Source organism: Heloderma suspectum, chromosome 1 (assembly GCF_057233095.1).
Source record: "Heloderma suspectum isolate Gila_16-S chromosome 1, 16-S_ref, whole genome shotgun sequence".
NCBI classification, from domain to species: Eukaryota; Metazoa; Chordata; class Lepidosauria; order Squamata; family Helodermatidae; genus Heloderma; species Heloderma suspectum.
In genome coordinates, this window is record NC_139458.1 from 66203268 (window position 1) to 66227940 (window position 24673).

The 24673-nt window shown below is 45.6% G+C and overlaps 1 protein-coding gene across 1 annotated transcript in view; it reads left to right on the top strand.

Moving 5' to 3' along the window:
- RYR3 (ryanodine receptor 3) overlaps window positions 1-24673 on the top strand; it is a 593263-nt gene that overhangs the window by 153782 nt on the left and 414808 nt on the right. Inside the window, exons 4-7 of the mRNA XM_084844796.1 lie at window positions 13007-13081; window positions 14216-14294; window positions 16579-16691; window positions 17751-17850. Coding sequence (XP_084700922.1) covers window positions 13007-13081; window positions 14216-14294; window positions 16579-16691; window positions 17751-17850 — 367 coding nt within the window. The remainder of the gene's footprint in view (window positions 1-13006; window positions 13082-14215; window positions 14295-16578; window positions 16692-17750; window positions 17851-24673) is intronic.

Here is a 24673-nt window from a genome sequence, read left to right on the forward strand (position 1 = left end):
CCAGGATTCCGGGGGGAGGGATGGAATGCCTCCCCCCCACCATCAGCATAATCCTCGAAAGGTAAGTGATTTTTGTACATCCCTAGTCACTGCGCCCAAAGAGAGAGGACGCCCATCAATGGTCTCCACTGCCAAGGGGGCAGGAAGGGGCAGGGTAGGAATCTTGTGGAAGAGAGCGAAGGCCTCATCCATGAAACTGGTTGTAGCCCCCGAGTCCACTAAAGCTAGGGCCTCCACCCCACTCCACTGGGAGGAGTGGAGGTGAACATGCAACAGCGGGTGGGGGGGTTGGGGAAGGCACCCACCCAGTGGGGAACTGACGCCCGCACTGGAGGCCCCCAACAAGCTTGGGGGCAGTCTAGTCAGGCTTGGGGACGAGGAGGAGGAGGAGGGGGAAGGAGAGGAGGAGGAGGCAGCGGAGCTGTAGATTTAACTTGACAGGTCTTGGCGAAATGCCCCAGCTTTCCTCATCGAAAACATCGGTGCTCAGCGCGCCGGCGCTCAAGTTCCTCTGGCGGCAGTGAGGCTCGGGTAGCTCCCAGCTGCATCGGGGTCTCCTCCACCCCCAGAGCGGGGGGTGGGTGAGGATGCAGGAAACATGGGGGAATGGGAGGAGAGAAATCCCAGCCCCCGGCGCCCCGCTGGGTCTGCCGGCGCCCCTCGAGCCGACTATCTATCTGAAGGCAGGTCTGGATGAGGTCCTCCAAAGTAGGCGGGCTGGGCGTGCGTGCCCACTCATCTAAGATCTCGTCGTTCAGACCATCCAAAAACTGAGCCACTAGTGCGGCATTATTCCACTGTAAATCCTGCATCAGCAAGCAAAAGGTTGTCGCGTAGCTGGAAACTGAGCCCTTGCCCTGCCGGAGGCGGTGAATCTCCCAAGAAGCCATCTGGGTGCGCAGGGGGTCACCGAAAAAATGGGCCATGGCTGTCATGAAACCTTGATAGTCCCCGAGCAGGGGGTCATTAGCGAGCAGGAGCCCCGAAGCCCATCTAGCTGCCATGCCTGACAGTAGGTTAATGATGAAACCCACACGAACCTGTTCCGTCTGGAAATCCTCAGGCCTAAGACGTATGTACAGCTCTGATTGGGCCCTGAAAATCTGAAAAAGTCCTTTCTTACCAGAAAACTTCTCTGGCAAAGCCACCGGGCATTTGCAGCGGGGGGGAATCGGAGGTGGAGGGGGTTGAACCGCAGCCTGTAGATTCTGCACAGCAGCTGTCAGTTGAGCCATCTGATCACGGAGCATCTGGTTCTCTTGTGCTAGAGCTTGCACCGCTGGGTCCCCGGCACCCTCCATAAGGCAATAGGAGAAGGGGGGGGGGAGAGGAACGGGAACCAAGCTGTAAAGGGCTCCTTGGAGGCCTCTCTCAGTCTAATCCAGTAGCCAAGTCCAGACACAGACAAAGGGATACTTTTCAAAGCTTTATTCCTCTTTTACTACTTAGCAACTCTACTGTTAGCAACTAGATATGAGCAGCAGAGTACCTATGCCCTAAGTTGGAACAGTTGGTCCCCGTTTGAAAGGGAATCACTGGCAGACCCTGAACTTAAGGGCTAGGGAGAGTCCCTCCCCTTTTCCCTTGGATCCTCTGGGTGCAACCGTTGTTTGCGTGCCAACCGGGCACTACGCCTCCTTTCCGCGCCCTCCATTTGGCCCCGCTCTCTGCGTTGGCGTCGTGCGTCCATCAAGTCTGCTTCCCGCGCTCTGTCACTCCCAGGACTGCTATCTAAGCTAGGAATGCCGGTGGGAGGAATCTCCATCAGCTGTTGGCCCTGGGAAAGAGGAGCACGCTCCTCTCCCAGGAGCAACTCCTCTTCCTCAGAATCAGAACTACTCTGGGATTCTATGGGCTCAGTGTCCACCCTGACATCTAGGCTGAATCTACACATAGCAGTTATACTGTTATCATACCATTATCAAAACTATTGGTGCCCATTGGTGTCATGTGTACCAATAGTTACGATGATGTTATGATAACGGTATAACTGCTATGTGTAGATTCAGCCTTAGAGAATCCTGGCTAAAGGGAAAGTGATTGTGGAAGGGAGATGTAGCAGGAGAGAGAAGAGTTTAACACTCCATTTCTTCTCTGTTCAAACTGGCACCTTCCCCCTGCTACGTTTAGGGATGTTGGAGAATTTCGCCATGGATCTCAGTGAGGCCAAATGCCAGTGCATTTGGCCCCCCGAAATCCATGGTGGAACGAAGCCCCCCACCCCCCCACCCTGCGAAAGGTGCGCGAAACAGAGCACCTACCTGGTGACGTTCGCGCTGCTTTGCAAACGGTGTCTGCATCTGCGGCCACCATTTGCTTCTTCATTATTGCCGTGATAGGCTACGTAAATACTTACATAGCCTATCACGGGTAACGCAGGGACACCATTTGCAATATTTATTTAGCCTATCACGGCAAAAAAGGGAACGCAAATGGCAGCAGCTTCGGTGGCCGCCATTTGCGTTCCTGTTTTTTTTGCCGTGATAGGCTATGTAAATATATACATAGCCTATCACGGCAAAAGACAGGGACGCAAATGGTGGTGGCTATGGCGGCTGCCATTTGCGTCCCTGCGCAGCCCAGCGGCCGGATGTCCGGCTGCGGGCGGCCCTGGCTGGCAGCTCTGTGGAGTCGGCCGGGGAGAATTTCGGGGGGAGGGACGGAGCTCCTCCCCCCCGCCACAGATGTCCCTGGACGAAACAAGGCAAGTGTTTCATACATCCCTAGCTACATTTCAGCTATTCAGCAGTAATCTGGATTCAGTCTGCCACTCAAGTTCAGGTCTGAGCATGAACTAGATTTGATGCAGGAGATGCTGTTCCTCTTCTCCCTCCACTTCCCTTGCTGGAGCCAATATCAGCTTTTGGAGGGAGGATTTACACTGTATAAAGAACATGGGAGGAAAGGATACCAGAACAGCACTTTTTTGATCTTCAAAGCAGACCCAATAAAGTCAAAATAAAGTAAAATAGGGACTGTGGGAGGATCTCCCATGTCATTTCTGATTTGGTCTGCATTCACTTCAGTTGACAGCTCTTAGCTGATGAAGATCTTGCTGAGGAAGAAGAGCAACACACCCTCATTATAGCATGTGTGTTTTTCTACCTTTGTAGCAAGTTGGTGCTATGCACTGAAATGAGAGATGCCCTGCGGAGAGCTATATAGAATTGTTTCACCCCTACATCTTGGTGTTAGACTGGCAACTGGGTCGCTGTGACTTGCCTTGCTGTCTGCTGAGTAAATGCACTCAAAGGAACAAACCATAAAATCCACAACACAATGTAAGAAGTAGCTTTCAGCTCACAATGTGGCTTTCTATTAACTGCAGGATATCACAGACCTGGCCTCCGCACTTAGGTGGATTAGTAAGTCGTAATAAGAGCAAAGTCACTGTGTGGGTTGTTGATTCATTTTTTACTTGATCATCAAGTGCCTCAGGTAGAAATCTCATGCCTTTCAGTTGTGGCAGTTATTCTCCTCTTAAGATAGCCAGCTGAACTTTTATTCTTGGCAAGAGAATCTAATAATAACAAAAAACATGTTAATGTTCATAAATTCTCACTCCCCAAGTCTTATTTAGCCCTAGCCAAGATTTCTTATTAATCCCTTGTGCAAAAAAATATTAGAGAAGTTCGCAAACCCTGGGATCAATAGGATGTTTGCAAACCATTTTTCTGCCATTACCGGTGTATTCCTCTTACAGTGAAATACTAGCATTAGAATATTCTTAAATATACTGAGAGGCTTGCAGCCTGGGGCCAGTTCATACATGCAAGTGGATCAATGGGTTTGCATTTGGGGCTGATTCTTACATTGAACAAGCGGTGTAGTTTCCACTTTCATGTGGTCACTTCCCATGTTGCTCCAGTAACCAGTAAACCTGAAAAATTGTGTAGGAAGACATCCTTCCCTGTGGGTGATACTTGTAGTGGGCATAACAATGTTGTGCCTTCCTACTGATGTCTTGGGCCCACATGTTAGAGTAGTATGGGAAGCTACCATATGGTAGCAGCAGTAACTCCATTCCTGCAATGTGGGAATTGGCTCTTGGAGACTTGGAACTGAATTTGTGAAGTATTGAAAAAGATTATGTGATAAATGATGAAATGAAAGTTCTGAATGTGGTGTTTGATCTGTGATAGCTTATTCACATATGCAAGACAGCACTTGATGGTGTAGTCACCAACACTGAATTTGCATATGTGAATCAGCCCTTATTTATAGAATCATAGAATCATAGAATAGTAGGGTTGGAAGGGGCCTACAAGGCCATCGAGTCCAACCCCCTGCTCAATGCAGGAATCCAAGTCAGAGCATCCCTGACAAATGGCTGTCCAGCCTCGTCTTGAAGGCCTCCAGTGTGGGAGAGCCCACCACCTCCCCAGGTAATTGGTTCCATTGCCGTATTGCTCTGACACTCAGGAAGTTTTTCCTGATGTTCAGTCGGAATCTGGCTTCCTGTAACTTGAGCCCATTATTCCGTGTCCTGCACTCTGGGATGATCAAGAAGAGATCCTGGCCTTCTTCTCTGTGACAACCTTTCAAGTACTTGAAGAGTGCTATCATATCTCCCCTCAGTCTTCTCTTCTCAAGGCTAAACATGCCCAGTTCTTTCAGTCTCTCTTCATAGGGCTTTGTTTCCATTCCCCTGATCATCTTTGTTGCCCTCCTTTGAACCCTCTCCAGCTTGTCTGCATCCTTCTTAAAGTGTGGTGCCCAGAACTGGACACAGTACTCCAGATGAGGCCTAACCAGTGCTGAGTAGAGGGGAACTAGTACTTCCCGGGATTTGGAAGCGATGCTTCTATGAATGCAGCCCAAAATAGCATTTGCCTTTTTTGCAGCCACATCACATTGTTGGCTCATATTCAGCTTGTGATCGACGACAATTCCAAGATCCTTCTCGCTCGTAGTGTGGTTGAGCCACGTATCCCCCATCTTGTAACTGTGCATTTGGTTTCTTTTTCCTAGGTGCAGAACTTGGCATTTGTCCCTATTAAATGCCATTCTGTTGTTTACTGCCCAGCACTCCAGTCTATCCAGATCACTTTGAATTTTGTTTCTGTCTTCCAAAGTATTAGCTATCCCTCCCAATTTTGTGTCATCTGCAAATTTGATCAGCATTCCCTGCACCTCCTCCTCCAAGTCATTAATACAAATGTTGAAGAGCACTGGGCCCAGGACTGAGCCCTGCGGTACCCCACTCGTTACCTCTCCCCAGCTTGAGAAGGTCCCATTGATAAGCACTCTTTGAGTCCGATTCTGTAGCCAACTGTGGATCCACATGATCGTTGTTTCATCTAGCCCACTTCGAGCTAGTTTGCTCATCAGGATATCATGGGGCACTTTGTCGAAAGCTTTGCTGACGTCGAGGTATATGATGTCTACAGCATTCCCACGGTCTACAAGGGAGGTGACTTGATCAAAAAATGAGATCAGATTTGTCTGGCAGGACTTGTTTTTGACAAATCCATGTTGGCTTCGAGTAATCACGGCATAGTTGTCAAGGTGCTTCCAGATGGATTGCTTTATGATCTGCTCCAGAATTTTCCCAGGGATTGATGTCAGACTGACTGGTCTGTAGTTCCCAGGTTCCTCCTTTTTACCCTTTTTGAAGATAGGGACAACGTTAGCCCTCCTCCAGTCATCTGGCACTTCCCCGGTCCTCCATGATTTCTCAAAGAGAATAGACAGCGGTTCTGAGAGTTCTTCTGCCAGTTCCTTTATGACTCTAGGATGCAGTTCATCTGGCCCTGGAGATTTGAACTCATTCAAAGTCATTAGGTGTTCCTTGACCATATGCCTGTCGATCTCAAGCTGCAATCCTGCCCCTTCAGCCTGTACTTCGCCTTTGCCAGGGGGGTCATAGACCCTCTTTTGGGAGAAGACTGAGCCAAAGTAGGAATTGAGCACCTCTGCCTTTTCTTTGTCCTCTGTTATCATTTTGCCATCCTTATTTAATAGCTGAACAACCATTTCTTTCCTCTGCCTTTTACTATGCACGTAGCTGAAGAAAGCCTTTTTGTTGTTTTTAGCATCCCTCGCTAACCTCACCTCATTCTCCGCTTTAGCCTTCCTGACGCCATCCCTGCAGTTCTGTGCTACCTGCCTGTACTCTTCCTTTGTTACTTGGCCTTCTTTCCACTTCCTATATGTGTCCTTTTTTGTTTTCAGGTCATCCCTAAGCTTTTTGTGAAGCCACATTGGCTTCTTCTGTTGTCTTCCACCTTTTCTTCTTGTTGGAATTGTTTGTGATTGTGCCTTGAGAATTTCCTTTTTTAAAAGTTCCCACCCATCTTGGACTCCTTTTCTCGCTAGCATCGCTTGCCATGGGACCTTACTGATCATTGTTCTGAGTTTATTAAAATCAGCTTTCCTAAAATCCAGGGTACGCGTTTGAGTACACTCGGCTTTTGCTTCCCTTAGAACCAAGAACTCAAGTACAACATGGTCGCTTTCCCCCAGAGTTCCTGTAACTGCTACTTTATCCACTAAGTCATCTCTGTTGGTTAGGATCAAGTCAAGGATAGCCGATCCTCTAGTTCCTTCCTCTACTTTCTGTAGGAGGAAGTTATCCGCCACACAAGTCAGGAATTTCCTGGAGGGGCCATGTTTTACAGAATTTGTCTCCCAACAAATATCGGGGAAATTGAAGTCCCCCATTACTACTACATCATGCTTCCTTAAAACATTGGCTATTTGCTTTTCAAAAGTTTCATCCTTGGCTTCTCCTTGATTGGGTGGCCGGTAGTAGACTCCGACCACCAGGTTCCTTTTATTCTTTGCTCCATTTATTTCAACCCAGATGCTCTCGATGGGGCTACCAAGCTCCTCCTCCTGTATTTCTGTGCAGAGATATGTATTTTTCACATACAGTGCAACCCCGCCTCCCTTTCTGTTCCTCCTGTTCTTTTTGAACAAGTTATATCCTTCAACTGCTGTATTCCAGTCATGAGAGTCATCCCACCAAGTCTCAGTTATACCTATCAAGTCATAATTTCCCTCCTGTATTAAGAGTTCAAGTTCGTTCTGTTTGTTTCCCATACTCTGGGCATTAGTATATAGACATCGAAGACCATGTGCTTCATAGTCTGGCTTTCTTCCTACATGTGTCTGAAGACTATTGGGCGCTATCAGCGCTGTTCTCTCCATTGCAGTGCATGCGCCTACGTCCATTGTTACCCCCAACATTACATCTCCCTTCCCCGTAGGATTCAGTTTAAAGCCCTCCTGATGAAGTTCTTCATGCTGTGGCCAAACACATTCTTCCCAGCCTTTGTGAGGTGCAACCCATCCCTAGCCAACAGCCCATCTTCCAGGAAGTATAGCCCGTGGTCCCAGAATCCAAATCTCTCTCGTCGGCACCACCTTCGTAGCCAGTCATTCACCCGGAGTATTTTTCGTTCCCTTTCTATCCCTCTTCTAACTACTGGAAGGATGGATGAGAAAACTATCTGGGCCCCAAAGTTCTTGAGTTTCCTTCCCAAAGCTTCAAAGTCTGACGTGATCTCTTCGTAGCTCCGCTTGGCGGTATCATTTGTTCCCACATGGATGAGAAGAAAGGGATACCTGTCAGTGGGCTTTATGAGTGCAGGCAACCTTTCAGTCACGTCTCTAATCTGTCCTCCCGGGAGACAACATACCTGGCGAGTCCACGGGTCTTCGCGACATACTTGGGTCTCGATCCCACGCAGCAAGGAGTCTCCCACTACTACCACTCTTCTCTTCTTCTTCTTGTAGGCCTGGGTTTCATCGCCTCTGTTTGACTGACCTTTAGCCTCTTGCTCCCTCTCATGCAGGTTCCCCTGTGATTCTTCCTCTGCAGGCTGTCCTCCAGTCTCATCTGCAAGTACCTGGAATCGGTTCCACAGCTCCACCGCTTCCACTGGTGCAGAGTGGTGTCTAGTTCTTCTCCTAACTGTCACCGTTTTCCAAGGAGTATCCTCTACTCCATTTTTCTTCTCCTCAGCATTTCCCACTTCTGCTTCATCTTGCTGTTGCTCTTCAAGCTTCTGGTCTGCCCTTTGCTGCTGTAGTTCCCCCATTCTGTCCAAGAACTCTTCGTGTTCTCTTATTCCCCGGAGGGTTGACAGTCGCCGCTCCAGTCCACTTACTTTTTCCTCCAGCAGCGTGATCAACTTGCACTTGTTGCAGGTGTAGGCCATGTTGTTCTCAGGCAAGAAAACAAACATGGCACACACCTTGCAGGTCACCACCACTGGAGAGTCTTGTCCTTCCATAGCCCCGTTTCCCTTTTTGTGTCTAGCTTTGTGATTGTTCTAGACTAGCCTGTGCCTGCTCCTCTACTCAGTAGAGGTTAAAAGCAGAGTCCCACTGGTGTGGAAGTGTGTGTTACAAGACAAATAAATGGGAAAAAGTTAGTTAAAAAAAAAAATATTAGGGGCCTCCCCCTTGACCTCCCCTGCCGAACTCCCCTGGCCAACTCCTCTTTGCTCCCCCTGTCCGCTCGCTCTGTTCGCTCGCTCTCTGGGAGCTTGCCTGCTTCTGTAGTCCCTGGACCAGCTGGAGCAGCTTGCTCTGCTCTGCTCTGCTCAGCTGGGAGGCGGGAAACAGACTGAAGCTTCCCGCCCAGTCAGCTGCTGGGAGTACTCAGGCCACACCCCTCCAATTCAGTTGGAGCTCTCAGAAGCTCCTGGTGAGCTCACAGCCAGTCAGAAGGATAAAGGGCAGCGCCCTGGGCTTCCTGCAACCCACTTACCTCTTAGCCTCTGTCTCCTTTGTCTCCTTTGTCTCTTCAACCACTGCAACTCCCCTGGCCAACTCCTGTTTGCTCCCCCTGTTCTCTCGCTCTGTTCGCTCGCTCTCTGGGAGCTTGCCTGCTTCTGTAGTCCCTGGACCAGCTGGAGCAGCTTGCTCTGCTCTGCTCTGCTCTGCTGGGAGGCGGGAAACAGACTGAAGCTTCCCGCCCAGTCAGCTGCTGGGAGTACTCAGGCCACACCCCTCCAATTCAGTTGGAGCTCTCAGAAGCTCCTGGTGAGCTCACAGCCAGTCAGAAGGATAAAGGGCAGCGCCCTGGGCTTCCTGCAACCCACTTACCTCTTAGCCTCTGTCTCCTTTGTCTCCTTTGTCTCTTCAACCACTGCAACTCCCCTGGCCAACTCCTGTTTGCTCCCCCTGTTCGCTATTTGTTTTCTGTTGCATTAACCTGATGCTTGCTATTCAGATTTACAAGTTGGAGTATGAAGTATTTTATTATAATACATAAACCTGAAATAATATAGAAATCAGTAGTGGACAGAGAGAATTTCAATCATTAATACATTTGATTTTGAGGGTTTCCGCCCACTTTATGCATATAAATATTGGGTAAAGAGAATGATTGTCTTCATATGCCTAACAAGGTAAAATGGGGACTGATTGCACATAACTCCAGAAGTAGCAGCAATTCTAGCTGAGTTTTGCACTGCTTTAGCTATTACTGCATCCCATCCCTGTTTTGTGGCAGAGGAAACAGGGCCATCTTTGAATCTCTTAAGGCTGTAATACTTATTCAGTCAATGCTGATTGGAATACTTTGTGGACACCTGGGTTTATTCCATGAAGTTCTTTATGTTCCAGTCAGTTTTGTCCTTAGCTGCGCACTTGTAACTGAGTCTTTCTTTCCAGGGACATTGAAGGACAGAATTTCCTAAGACTATGTCTTTATGAAAATATCAGAGATGAGCCCATAATATAAAATAGAAGAAATTGAGGGCGCAATCCTATGGGGATAGGTGGCTGCCTCCGACCTTGGAGGCAACGACCTATCCAAAGCAGGGCAGGAGAAGCACGGAGGGGATCGTTCCCTCCGTGCTTCTCCTGCCCTGCATTTTCGGCTAGACAGCCGATTGTGTCTGTCTAGCCATGGGAGGGCAGAGCAGGGAAGGAAGCTGCCGTATGACACATTGGATGTGTCATACAGGCATTTCCGCCTGCCTTGGAACAATCCCTGGGAATGCCCCATTTTGGCTGCTCTGCACGGAGCATGGGGTTTTTCTGTGCTGCCTGCAAGGCAGCGCAGAAGTGGGGGGAGGTTGGTTCCCGGAAAACCAGAAATCCTATGGCCGTCTAGCCGCTGTCTAGCCGTCATAGGATTGCTCCCGAATTGTTTCAGAGATTTTCATTAGTGTATATCAGGGATGCACAACCTTTTCAGTTCCATATTGGGTGTATGTCGGGGTGCTAGGGGCCACACATGTGCACGTGCACATGCACGCATATATGCACACACACACACATGCACGCACACACACATGCATGCACACACACGCATGCACACACACACGCATGCACACACACACACATGCAGACACAAACTTGCAGCCAGGAGGGAGTTGGGAGAGCGCCTTCTCCCTTGCCAGCTTGCCCCGGTCACTAAGGTCATCAGACGAGGTGCTTCTGGTGGTTCCACATGGATCTGCAATCTGTTGGAACCCACTTGAAGTAGAACCTTTAATGTACTGACTCCCTCTCTGTGGAACTCCCTGCCAGTTCATGTCAGGTAGGCACCAACATTGTTTCATTTTCAGCACAAGCTGAAGACATTTATTTTTAAACAAGCCTTTCCTGACTACCAGCCATAGTTTTACTGGCACAATCTTATTTTAAAGGTTTTAAAATAAGTTGTTTTTTTTTACAACAATGACAGCAGTGATTATGATTTCTGTCTCCTTTTGATTGTTCACCACTCAGATATTATATTGGATGCAGAGTGGTATATAAATCTTGTAAATAATAATAAATAATTAATAAATACACACACATACACATACACTCACACACTTATTCAGACTTACACACTCATTCACACATTCATACACATATACACACAGAAACATACATTCACACTCATATACACTCCTTCTCTCTCTCTCTCACACGCACACATACATACGTGCGGCAGTCACACATACACTCATTCATATCCTCCCCCATACATGTGTGCACACACATGGACAGGCCTTTCCTGAGAGACTGGAGATAAGGCTTTCCCTTGCCAGCACTAGTAAGGGAAACTCTTCCCTAATCTCCAATTTCTAGCACTAGCACTAACCAGGGAAACTCTGGGCAGGGTCTCCATGGCTCCACAGGACGCACTGAAGGTGGCTGCAGACCACAGTTTGCGTACCCCGGCTACAGTTCAAAATGCTAAATAGTTTTAATTGTGTCTTGAGTACAAACTGAAGAGAAGGAATGACATAATATCTTTGGACACAACAACTTGTTTTCCACCTGCTATTTGAAAGCACTGAAAGCAACATTCTTACGAGTGAAATTAGCATGTAGTATTTTCTGGTACTTCCATCAGGTTTACAGTGAAAAATTCATCAGTCTCTAGTTAAGGGCAACTGTGTAGAACTGGAAAGCCTCCTCTTTTGTAGTTTTGTTTATCAGTCTTTTGTGCATAAGCTCATATCGTACAGGGAGCACTAATATATGATGGTAAATTGCAAATAAAATATAGTGTTTACGATAACGTGATACTGACAAAATAACATTTAGCAAATTCCAGTCCCATTAGCAGTGTATTGGTCATCTGCAATGATTGTTTATAACAATCATTTCATGTTCTTATAATCTGTTTTTGTTTGTTTTTTAATGCTTCTGGAAAGTTTATAAGAAAGGTAAGAGGTACCTTTAGAAGTTTAAGTTCCAAATATATCATTACAGAAAACATTTTAATTCATAGACATGCAAATATAAAACAGAGCTGATGCAGAAATAACAAGGGGAATGGCTGGGAAAGAAGGAATGCACAATTCCATGCTGTGCTTATTTTTTGTAGGTCTCGAACTGTAGCTTTTAGGAGTATGACAAAGGCACCTTACTTTTTGCACCTTGTAAATTTAGCTTGCAAATTTGGTAAATTTTGGAAATTTTGCAGCTTGTAAATTTAGCAAATTGCTGGCTTGGTGCTGTGCTGTAGCACCATCCCTGCAGATATCAGAGGGTGGTACTGCAGCTTCTAGTTCAGCAGTGATCAGGTGACCCAATGAACAAATAGGGTCCCATTTATTTATCACATCCATATCCTCCTTTATTCTCTTATGAGCATCAGAGTTGTTACATGGTGGTCTCCCATCCAGGTGCTGACTATACTCAGACCTGAGCTTCAGCAAGGTTGCTGCACTATGTATCTTCAGACCATTCCTTGGGATAGCCTTATAAAGGTGCTGATTCTGGTCCCACTCCTCAACCTGAATTCTACAGACTCTCACTCTTTCTTGTCTTATGCCCACCAGTTCTGACTATTCTTTAATCATGGTAAAGGGATAGGAAATAATACATCTTTCTGCACCATCTCCAAAGAGCTATAATAATTGGTTTGTGTATTGGAAAGCATGTTATACACTTCTTCTGGGAGTGAGCCATTTCATAATGCAGGTGGGGTATTTCATTGTTACATGCTCCCATATGGTTGAATGCTCCCTGCACATAGAGACATTCTTTCTGACTTGCTCGCTTTCTACTGCCGGGGTATTATTTGACACAGGATAGCATTCAGCTGTGTAATCCCCCACCTGCCTTTTGAAGTTATCTTTCCTCAAGGGTGTTGTACGGCATGCTTTTCTAGATCAGCTCCTGCTTTGGCTTAATTAGGTTGTGGAGCAGGCTCAAGGGCAATTATGAAATATTGATAGTAATCTATAAGCATTTGCATTTTTTCACGATAACATTATGCAAATATGCATGTTTTGATGTCACTGTGCACAACTTCTGCCCTTCACTTGAACATCTTAGTCTAACTCAGTTTTAGGGCTGGCTGGAGAATGATGGGAGTTGTAGGACTTTTTTTCTGTCCATACATGCATAGGATTGTGCCCTTAATAGCTTAATGTGAAAGCTGCATAATTTTTAGCTGACCGTCCTTTACAGGTCTACTCAGAAGCAAGTTCCATTGAGTTCAGTGGGACTTATTCCTTGTTAAGTGGGTATAGGGTTGCAGCCTGAGTCTTTTTGGTTCCAATTCTTGTGAGTACTAAGATTTCCTTACTATATTCTACAGGCAGCTCAAGGTGGTGGTCATAGAACACTGTTGTACGGCCATGCTATACTGCTTCGTCATTCATTCAGTGGAATGGTAAGCTGGTTTATTGACTATTAACCAAACACCTGTCACCGTGTGGGTGGGCAAGGCTGTCTGTGGCTTGCCAAGCAGGATGAACAAGAGAGATAGGATAAGAAGTGCCTTCTCCCACACACTCTTGTCTGCTCCACCTTTTCTCAGATTCCTGAAATAAGAAATGACTTTGACTCTTCCCCTTCCAACTTAACCTTGTGTTACTATTTCCTGACTTTCCCATTCTCCACCCCCACCCCCAGCATCTTTGCCGAAGACAACATCGCTTGGCAAGGGAGGTGCAATGCTAGAATTAGAGAACTAAAACCAACCCTACCCCTTGCTTGCCCTCACTCCTTTTCTGTGTAAATTCTGCCACCCCTATCGCTGGCAAGGGAGGGGTTGGTGAACCACTAAATACTTTAGATAAGATTGTAAGATCACAACAGTATTTGCTGTATAGCATTTGCAAGCTTCATTCACTTCTGAAAACCTGTTTATAAAAGAAGCTGCTCTGTGAAATGGTAGCTTCAAAATTAATTTTATTTGATGAATAAAATTAATCAAATTTTACGATTAATAACTTCCCTTCCAACAAGGCTCCACTGATTTAAAAGGATAATGGTGTTTTTAAAAACCATGCCCAGATCTTAAATTCTCTTTGAACTCAATCATCGCAATTTATTTATATTTATTTATTATTATTATATTTGTATCCTGCCTTTTTTCTCCAAGGAACACAAGGTGACTTACGTGATCCTCCTCCTCTCCATTTTACCCTCACGATAACTCTGCGAGGTAGGTTAGGCTGAGAGTGGGTGACTGTCCCAAAGTCACTCAGTGAGCTTCATGGTTGAATGGGGCCTAGAACTCTGGTCTCCCAAGTCCCAGTCCGGCACTCTACCCACTACACTACATTGGCTCACCAAGTGATGTCTAATAACCAGGGACCTTGGATCCCTCAAAAGATCCCTGTTCATTTCAGTGAAAAAGGAATCTGATTGACATCCACAACAGAATATGTAAGAAAAGATTAGGTTCCCTTGGTATGAATAACTAAAAGCACAAGATCTTTGAATTCAGATCCGAGGTAATATTACAATGACTTTAGTTTATGGATTTCAGTGCTCCTAATAACTTCAGCATGTTTTTCAGTATTTGACATGCTTGACTACATCAAGATCTCAGACAGATAAGCTTGCATTTGATGTGGGGCTACAAGAAAATGCAGCAGGTATGTATGCTGATTGCTGTGGGAGCCCTGCCCTCTAATCTCAGACACAATATAATCTCAGATTGCTTTTGTAGCAGGCCTGAAAAACATGTGCCACAGCAAGCCAAACATAGTCCACCAGTCACGTATGGTGGTTTGCCGGAAGTTGATAGAACTCCTGGTTCTGGCTGCCTGCTTAGGGCATGGAAAAACAATGTGTTTATTTGTTCTGGGCAGGTTACAGTACATGGTTGGTGAGCTGCATTCAGCATGGTGGGTCACAAGTTGTGCAGGCCTGCTCTGTGGGAAGCAAATCACTCTACACATGCTCAGAAACTCTCATTTCTTTATTAAGCATTATTCTGTAATAAAAGATATGAATTGTAGTTGTGGAAAGAAAGAAAAAATAGGTGAACATGAATATTAATAATACTGGAAGCCTCTGAACTAGCCTTTCTCCATAAAGAAAAAATATCACTTTCATTAGGTACTGCTGCATGCAGAGAAAGCATTAAAGAAAACAAAAACCTACTGTGTATGGAAGTGTAATTATCACCGTTTTAAATATGTGTCATTCCCATGCAGTAAAAACATTCCATCATACATAGAGTTCAGTCCTAAATACAACTTCTCAGCTCTTGTAGGATATACATTGAATTCAGTGGCTCACAATCTGAAGTGTTTAAAGTCAAAAACAAAGGCCCTGGTTCACCTGGGAACCCTAAATAGAGCATTTATGTGATGAAAAATCTCTGAGTGATGGAGCAGCTATTAGTTCTGAGACTTAGGGAGCAATCCTGTGGCTGCTAGGCAGTGGCTAGATGGCCACAGGATATCTGGTTTTCTGGGAATTGACCTCGGAGCCCATGCTCCGAGGTTGGTTCCTGGAGAACTGACCTCCCCCCACTTCTGTGCTGCCTCCAAGGCAGCGTGGAACAGCTCCACGCTCGCAAGAGAAGCATGGAGCAGCCAAAATGGGGCGTTCCCGGAGGGCGTTCCAGGGCAGGGAGGGTGGAAATGCCTGTACAACACATCCAATGTGTCGTACGGCAGCCTTCTCCCTTGCTCTGCCCTCCCGTCGCTAGACAGACGCAATCAGCTGTGTAGCCGAAAATGCAGGGCAGGAGAAGCACGGAAGGAACAATCCCCTCCGTGGTTCTCCTGCCCTGAGGCGGCTGCCTATCTGCATAGGATTGTACCCTTACTTGCTGTTGTAAAAAAAACACCTGTGGAGAACCTTCTTCCAGCACTCTCTCAAGGCACACAACCACAGAGCAATAAGCAGCTAGGAAGAGGATATTTCTCTCTCTCTCTCACTCACTCTCAATCCCTCCCTCCCCTGCCAGTGCCTGGTGTTTGGCCCTGCTATGGCAGCAAGCCATGTTGTAGGACCACTGGGATATATAATTTTCTCAGGGATCCTACCAGGAGTGCTGGATGGGTGGAAGGAAGGGATAGCGATTGGGCCTAATCATGTCCCTGTCTGTGCTACAATGGGATCCAAATCAATTCGGGTTGCTCAAATTAAGCCTAGCTGTTTCTTGACTTAGTTGAAGAAATAGCTCAGCATAATCCAATTCATTTTTATTTTTCCTCTCTCATTTACCAGGAAGAACAAAAGTGACAATATCCAGAGTCCCTATTGCCAATGAACAGTTTGAGAATGTGCAGAAGCTTTCATTGCATAGAGCTGGAAATGCAGGGAAAGCTCATGTTTTTCCAAACCTTCTTGGCTTCTTGGCTCTTTCCCATCCTCACTGCCTGCAACCTGTAGAAGTGTGGGAAAGGGGTGGGGGAGAGAAACAGGCAACCAAAAGGCCTGGTGATGGTAGAAGAGCTCCGTGGATGGGGTTTTTCTAAGCTTTGGGGAATTCTTGGGAAAAGCTCAAGTTTTCCTCAAGAATTCTACAAAAAGGCTTTGAAAGATGCAGCCTGTTCCAAATCAAGAGGTGTGTTTTAATAATCACTAGTTTTGCACATATCTAAACACTGTTTTAAGTAATCATAAAACAAAGGAAGCAAGAGTTGTGATGGCAACTAGTAAGTGCATATGATGAGAGATAGCAGAAATTTCTATTGTCTAGCCCCTGGACCATTGCAGCTTCCAAAATAAAATCAACATAAAAACAAGTGCATATGATGGAACTGAAATAATTGGTGGATATCATCTTCATGAAAAATGAAATTCTATGCAATATGAATTTGCTTTTGTAAATATTGTATGAGTCTCTTATAAAATGATCTGAGAATTTATATTGTTTATTGCACATGAGAGATCTAATGTAGGCACCTATGCATAATGTAGGTGAAGCATGCTGGTGGACCATACATCCTGCTTCTAAACAAAGGTCTGAAGGAGAAAAGGTACGGATTGGAGATGATCTTATCCTGGTTAGCGTGTCCTCTGAAAGATACCTGGTAAGGGTCTTCGAATCCTCATGATAGCTTTAATGTGTGTCCATATTGGCATTTTGATCAATGCCAGTTTTGTCCCTCTGTTTTCCAGTTATAGACTTTCTTCACATGGAGCTTTTATCCTGCGATTGAGATTACTCCCTCACGGAAGTTTGCGGGCTCTTTACATGATGCCGTGATCCTCCAAGGTGTCTCCTGCACTAAATGCCCTTTGTTCCATTTTTAAATAGATCACAGATAATGAGCTATCAAATTACCCCATTGTGTTCCGCTTGAGTTCCCTCCATGAAAAGAGGAAAAGCGACAAGAAGAGGAGCAAGATCAATGAAAGATATGGAAGACTCAGATACGGGGAAAAGGAGGGGGAAAGGGGAGGGGGGAAAGGAAGCAGGTGAAAAAGGGAGTTGTTGTGCTCCTGCATTAAGAATGGAAGCAGAAAGCCCCATTTAAATGCAGGACTTTAGGCTGGTGTAGAGATTCCCATAAACTGCGTGTTTCCTGTGCATATGTCCTGCCTGAACTGTGGTGAGATTTGTTCTCCTGAAATAAAACTGAATTTGCAAGATTCCCCATTCATACCCTTGTACATTTGAAGAATACTGGAAGAATGAGTGGGGTGGGTGGGAAGGTGAGGCTTGAGGTGGGGTTGTGAAGTAGTCTAGCCTCTGCTGAAAGAAACTGGTAAAGGAAATTAGAAGCCAGTGTTAAAAATAATTAAGAAAGGAAACGTTTCCAGTAATGAAGGAGGAGTGTTGAGAAAGTGGGAAGAAAGCTAGGAAGAAAAACAAATACAACAAGACTCCTTTCGGACCAGTTATGACAAGATTTGTATATATTTAGTGAGGTACAAAATTTAGCTTGGGAAAAAAGGAATGGAAGGCTAATTACAGGCAGGAACAGTCTTATCCCAAAAAGAAATAACTATTTAATGTGATTATTTTTTATAAGACTAATTAGTGATAAGTCTATTAGTGATAAGTCTGTACTTCCTTTGAGAAATTAATGTTTTATTTCAAACATTGTTTTCATTGTGTTCTCTGTGAATTTGTCTTTCTTTTTCAGCACCTCTCTGTAACATATGGAAATATACAAGTGGATGCTTCCTTTATGCAAACACTGTGGAATGTGCACCCTACATGTTCAGGAAGTAGCATTGAAGAAGGTTTGTTAAATTATAGTTATGCTGCTAGTTAATATTTCTTTTTAATTTGTAACTTTGTATAATAATTTCCATGGCTAACAATATCATTGTTCTTCAAATTCTAATACCAGTGGAGTATTGGTTAGGGATGTACAAAACACTTACCTTGTTCCGTGCCAGGCAATCTGTGGTGGGGGGGAGGCACTCTGTCCCTCCCCCCTGAATCCTCCCTGGCCGGCTCTGCTCTGCAGTGGCTCCACAGAGCCGCTGGCTGGGGCTGGCCACAGCTGGAGTTCCGGCCGCGGCTGGGCTGCTGCAGCCGCAAATGGCGGCCGTCATAGTGGCCGCCATTTCCGTCCTTGCAGTTAGCCGTGATAGGCTACGTAAGTATTTATGTAGCCTATCATGGTAAAGGCAGCCACGCAAATGGCGTAGCAGCCACCATTTGCATCCCTGCTCTTTGCCGTGATAGGCTACATAAGTATTTACTTACTTATCAGTAAGTATTTACTTACTATCACGGCTGACTGCAAGCATGCAAATGGCGGCCGCTACAGCGGCCGGCCAGGAGACCATCTGGAGCCACCGCTGCTGCCGCTGCTGCCAGGTAAGCTTCGTCCCGGGGGGATTCCGTGGGGGGGGGAACGATGTTCTACCACGGATTCCGGGGGGGGGGTGGATTCTAAAGAATCCGGCCTCACTGGAGTCTGTGGCGGAATTCTCTGACATCCTTACTATTGGTACCCGTAGTTTCCTAGGTAGTCCCTATTCTGTCACAGTGCTTCTGTCCTCTAGGAATTCCAGTGTCCTGACCTGAAGCGGTGGGGTGGGGGGCTGTACAACCCCAATCTTTCCAACCCCAGTTACTATGTCAGGGTGTTATATACATTTGCCAAGTGGTCCAGAATGGAGGAAATGGAAACACATTTTCTGGTAGACCTCAGCTGAAAGAGGGATCCCACTTTGTGAGAACCTTTGACAGAACTGAGAGAGGCCACCCCCTTCATTTTGGCATGGGCATTGCTGTGAAAGGGTTGTAAAAATTTTCCAATTTTTGATCCCTGACCATTTTGGATCCCTGATTGGCTTGTACAGCAGGGATGCAGAACCTCAGGCCCACAGGCCAAACCTGGCCTGAATGGGGTACCAAGGTGGCCCTTTGGGATTCCACAGATGGTCAAACCACCTTTCCCTTTCCCCCAACTGTCAATGGTTTGGTGGTTTTCTGGGTTTTTATAGGGTTTTTCCACTCTAAAAGGTTGGAGGACTTAGTTACTGACAGAAGAGTTTTAAGCTAAAATATGCTGGTACATTTGGTATTTTGGCCCCATATTGACTTTGGCCCTGCTCATCACTGAAATGCAGTCCCTGAGGGCTTCTCCAGAACTGAATTCTGAAATGAAAGAGATTCAACGCTCCTGCTGTAAAGGAAGCTTTAGGCTGCATTTGCCCTTGGTGGTATCAGCAAATAGCCAAATCTGATTGGCTACATAACTTCCTGATGTCCTCACGTCTACTATGTGATTGCTGGTTGGCTCTTGAATCTAGAGAACATTTGAGTAGGCCCTATCATCTGTTCTTCTTTTCAACCCTCCCAGATAGATCAGCTTCAGAAAGAAAAGGCAAATGAGATCATATTTCTCTTGCAAAAGGAAGTGGTCAGAGGGATATACTTCTTCATGCATCCCTGCCTATGGACAGAAATTCATTCATTCATTCATTCATTAACGTTTTAATAACTTTATTTATTTATTTATTTATTTATCATCCCACTTTTCAAAGATATACCCTCACAAAGCAGTTTATGAACAACAAAGGCATTGAACACAAGCACATATAAATATACAAAAGCAGCACTATCAGAATTAAGGAAAATTAAGCCAAGTGTGAGGTTGTTGAGAATGGGACACACATTTTAATTAACTACTGAGGAAAGCTTCAGTAAAGGAGATCGTTACCTTGTCGTGGTGCTGGAGCTTGAGCACCTCAATGACATCATGAGCTAAACCGTGACGGGACATCCAAGACGGGAAGGTCATGGCAGAGAGGTCAGACTAAATACGATCCCTGAGGAAGGAAATGGCAACCCACCCCAGTATTCTTGCCATGAAAACTAAATGGATCAGTACAACCAGAAATATGTCGGTATACCATCGGAAGATGGGGCTCCCAGGTCAGAAGATGGTCAAAATGCTACTGGGGAGGAACAGAGGAGAAGTTCAACTAGCCCCAGATGTGATGATGCAGCTAGCGCAAAGCCGAAAGGACAGCTAGCAGCCGATGGTGCTGGTGGTGAATGATGAATCCAATGTTCTAAAGATCAACACACTATAGGAACCTGGAATGTAAGATCTATGAGCCAGGGCAAATTGGATGTGGTTATTGGGGAGATGTCAAGATTAAATATAGACATTTTGGGTGTCAGTGAACTGAAATGGACTGGAATGGGCCACTTCACGTCAAATGACCATCAGATCTACTACTGTGGACAAGAGGACCACAGAAGAAATGGAGTAGCCTTCATAATTAATAATAAAGCAGTGCTTGGATACAGTCCAAAAAAAAATGACAGAATGATCTCAATTCGAATTCAGGGTAAGCCATTTAACATCACAGTGATCCAAATATACACCCCAACCACAGATGCTGAAGAAGCAGAAGTAGATCAGTTCTATGAGGATCTGCAGCACCTACTGGATAGTATGCCAAAGAAAGATGTTATTTTCATTACAGGAGACTGGAGTGCTAAGGTGGGTAGTCAAACGACACCTGGAGTTACCGGCAAGCATGGTCTGGGAGAACAAAATGAAGCGGGACATAGGCTGATAGAATTTTGCCAAGACAACTCACTGTGCATAACAAACACTATCTCCCAACAACCTAAGGGACGACTTCATACATGGACTTCACCAGACGGTCGACACCGAAATCAGATTGACTGCATCCTTTGTAGCCAAAGGTGGCGGACATCTATGCAGTTGGTAAAAACAAGACCTGGAGCTGATTGTAGTTCAGAGCACGAACTTCTTATTGCACAATTTAGAATCAGACTAAAGAGAATAGGGAAGACCCACAGATCAGTTAGATATGAGCTCACTAATATTCCTCATGAGTATGCAGTGGAGGTGAAAACAAAAACAAAAAAACGCTTGTATGCAAATGGCGGCGCCCATGGGCGCCGCCATTTGTGTTCCTTATTTTGGCACAGCTAGTCTGCGTAAACATTTACGTAGACTACAGCGAAAATAAGGGGAACGCAAATAGCATAGCGTCTAGACTAGACGTGCCAAAATAAGGAACGCAAATGGCGGCGCCCATGGGCGCCGCCATTTGCATACAAGCGTTTTTTTGTTTTTGTTTTTACTCAGCCATGATAGGCTATGTAAACGTTTACGTAGCCTATCACGGTATTTTTTAAAAATCTAGCCGTGATAGGCTACGTAAATCTTTACGTAGCCTATCACGTTTTTTTATTTTTATTTTTTTTTACTGGAAATGGCGGCGGTGGCAGCCGGTGGGAAGACCGGCCTCTGCAGCCGCCGCCACCGAACTGCCGCCACCAAACCGCCGCCGGAGCTGCCGCCGCCGCCAGGAAGATTCGCCGAAGGTAAGTCCCGTCCTGGGGGGGGGCGGGGGGGCAGACCGTTTCGCCACCGATTTCGGGGGGCCAAATGAGCTGGTATTCAGCCTCCCCGAGATTCGTGGCGAAATTCTCTGACATCCATAATGATGTGTTCTGTGTACAGGTTGAATAGGTAGGGTGAGAGTATACAACCCTGCCGTACTCCTCTCCCAATCTTAAACCAGTCCGTTGTTCCGTGGTCTGTTCTTACCGTTGCTACTTGGTCGTTATACAGATTCCTCAGGAGGCAGACAAGATGACTTGGTATCCCCATACCACCAAGAACTTGCCACAATTTATTATGATCCGCACAGTCAAAGGCATTAGAATAGTCAGTAAAACAGAAACAGATGCTTTTCTGAAACTCCCTGGCTTTCTCCATTATACAGCGGATGTTGGCAATTTGGTCTCTAGTTCCTCTGCCTTGTCTAAACCCAGCTTGTACATCTGGCAATTCTCATTCCGTGAATTGCTGGAGTCTACCTTGAAGATCTTGAGCATTACTTTACTGGTATGTGAAATAAGTGCCACTGTTTGATAGTTTGAACATTCTTTGGTGCTTCCCTTTTTTGGTATGGGGATATAAGTTGATTTTTTCCAATCTGTTGGCCATTCTTGTGTTTTCCAAATTTGTTGGCATATGGCATGCATCACTTTGACAGTATCATCATCTTGCAAGATTTTAAACAGTTCAGCTGGGATACCGTCATCTCCTGCTGCCTTGTTATTAGCAATGCTTCTTAAGGCCCATTCAACCTCACTCTTCAGGATGTCTGGCTCTAGCTCACTGACCACACTGTCAAATCTATCCCCGATACTATTATCCTTCCTATACAGATCTTCCGTCTATTCTTGCCACCTTTTCTTGATCTCTTCAGCTTCTGTTAGGTCCTTGCCATCTTTGTTTTTGATCATACCCATTTTTGTCTGGAATTTAACTCTGATGTTTCTAGTTTTCTGGAAGAAGTCTCTTGTCCTTCCAATTCTATTATCTTCTTCCGCTTCCGCGCATTGCTTGTTTAAAAATAATTCCTTATCTCTTCTGGCTAACCTCTGGAATTTTGCATAGCGTCTAGACTAGACGTGCCAAAATAAGGAACGCAAACATTTACGTAGCCTATCACGGCTGACTGCAGGGACGCAAACGGCGGTGGCTATAGCCGCCGCCATTTACGGACCCGGCCGGCCAGGATTCGGGGGGGGAGGGATGGAGCGCCTCCCCCCCCCGGCCAGAATTTTGGGGGGGAGGGACGGAGCGCCTCCCCTGCCAGCCAGAATTTCAGGGGGAGGGACAGAGCACCTCCCCCCCACCTCAAATCAAATTTCGTGAAAAGGTAAGTGACTTTCGTACATCCCTACACATCATGTGATGTGCTGGGCTTGATGAAGCCAAGGCTGGAGTTAAAATCGCTGGAAGAAACATTAACATTCTCCGATATGCAGATGATACCACTTTGATGGCTGAAAGCGAGGAAGAGCTGAGGAACCTCATGACGAAGGTGAAAGAAGAAAGTGTAAAAACTGGGTTGCAGTTAAACCTCAAAAAACCCAAGATTATGGCAACCAGCTTGATTGGTAACTGGCAAATAGAGGGAGAAAATGTGGAGGCAGTGACAGACTTTGTCTTTCTAGGCGCAAAGATTACTGCAGACGCTGACTGCAGCCAGGAAATCAGAAGACGTTTACTTCTTGGAAGGAGAGCAATGACAAATCTTGATAAAATAGTGAAGAGCAAAGACATCACACTGACAACAAAGGTCCGCATAGTGAAAGCAATGGTATTCACCATAGTAACCTATGGCTGTGAGAGCTGGGCCATAAGGAAGGCTGAGCGAAGGAAGATAGATGCTTTTGAACTGTGGTGCTGGAGGAAAATTCTGAGAGTGCCTTGGACTGCAAGAAGATCAAACCAGACCTTGGGGGAGCTGGGGGTGCCAACTGCCAACAGGAAGCTCTGGCGTGGGCTGGTCCATGAAGTCACGAAGAGTCAGAAGCGACTGAACGAATAAACAACAAACTGAGGAAAGACCAGATTGAAGAAATACGTTTTTAAAACTGTCTTAGAGGTCTCAAATGAAGGTATAAGTTGCAAAACAGTAGAAAGGAAGTTAGATAATTGAGAGGCCACTACTGAGAAAGCCCTGCTCCTGCTATCACCAGTCTAGCTGTTCTTACCAATGTGGGCACATGACCAGATGCCCTGACCTAAGCCACTTCCCAGCCATATAAGCTCTGGAATTCCTATGACTCTTTGGATTAAGTGGGCGTTTCAAACACTTTCTCTCTGCATATGTGATTGAAATTTTGGATTTCTTGGATGATAGAATAACAGTGTGCTCCTGTGGAAAGCCAAGGTCAAGGATGCTTTGAAAGCAATTCGCACTGAGGATTTTGGTAACAACTAAGTGCATCAACCTGTCTATACTACTGTCATGCCCACATAAGAGATCTGTTGTGGCAGTCACTATGCACCTGCCTGGTCTTCTCATGAGGTGGCTAACAGTTGGAAAAAGGGGAATCTGATTTTGAAAAATGCTGTTTTTTATATTTCCAAAGGGGAGGGGCTGTTGCTTCTTTGTTCCAGTATGCTTTCCTGAGACCTGATAACTTTTTGCACCTGGCACAATGTAACCTAATTCAGTCTGCAAATTGCCTCACCTGTGCCTGCTTAATAGTGGGGCTTTCATCATGTCCTACAACAGATTTTTCTCTTGCCCCACCCCTCTTTTTCTTCATTGTTGCTTAACATAAAGCCTGAAGAAGAGTTCTGGTGAACTTGAAAGCTTGCATACTTCTTTGTGATGTTTGGCTCATCCTAGTAAGGTATTGTTTTAGTATTCCCAAATGGAACGTTTCTAGCAATCCCAACACGATTGCTTATGGTTTTTTTTTCTGCTTAGAGGGATCTATCTCTCTAAGCACCCATAGCTAGGAGCTGGAAGAGCCGCTGTTTGAAGCCGTGAACTTTTGGCAGTTCAAAATTTCTTGCTGGTTGTTCTAGGTATTGGGCTTGAATCCAGAATTATTTGAGTGTTTTTGTCATGGCAACATTATATGCAGGTGTCTAATATTTATATTGCTATTTCTTTGGTAATATTTGTCTTCAAATAAATATTAATTTGATGGTTATTCAGCAGGTGAGTTTAGAACAGTAGTTCTCAGTGAGATGCTAATGAATCACTTCCCCATTTTTTTGCTGGGAGACAAAGTGCCTTCATTTGT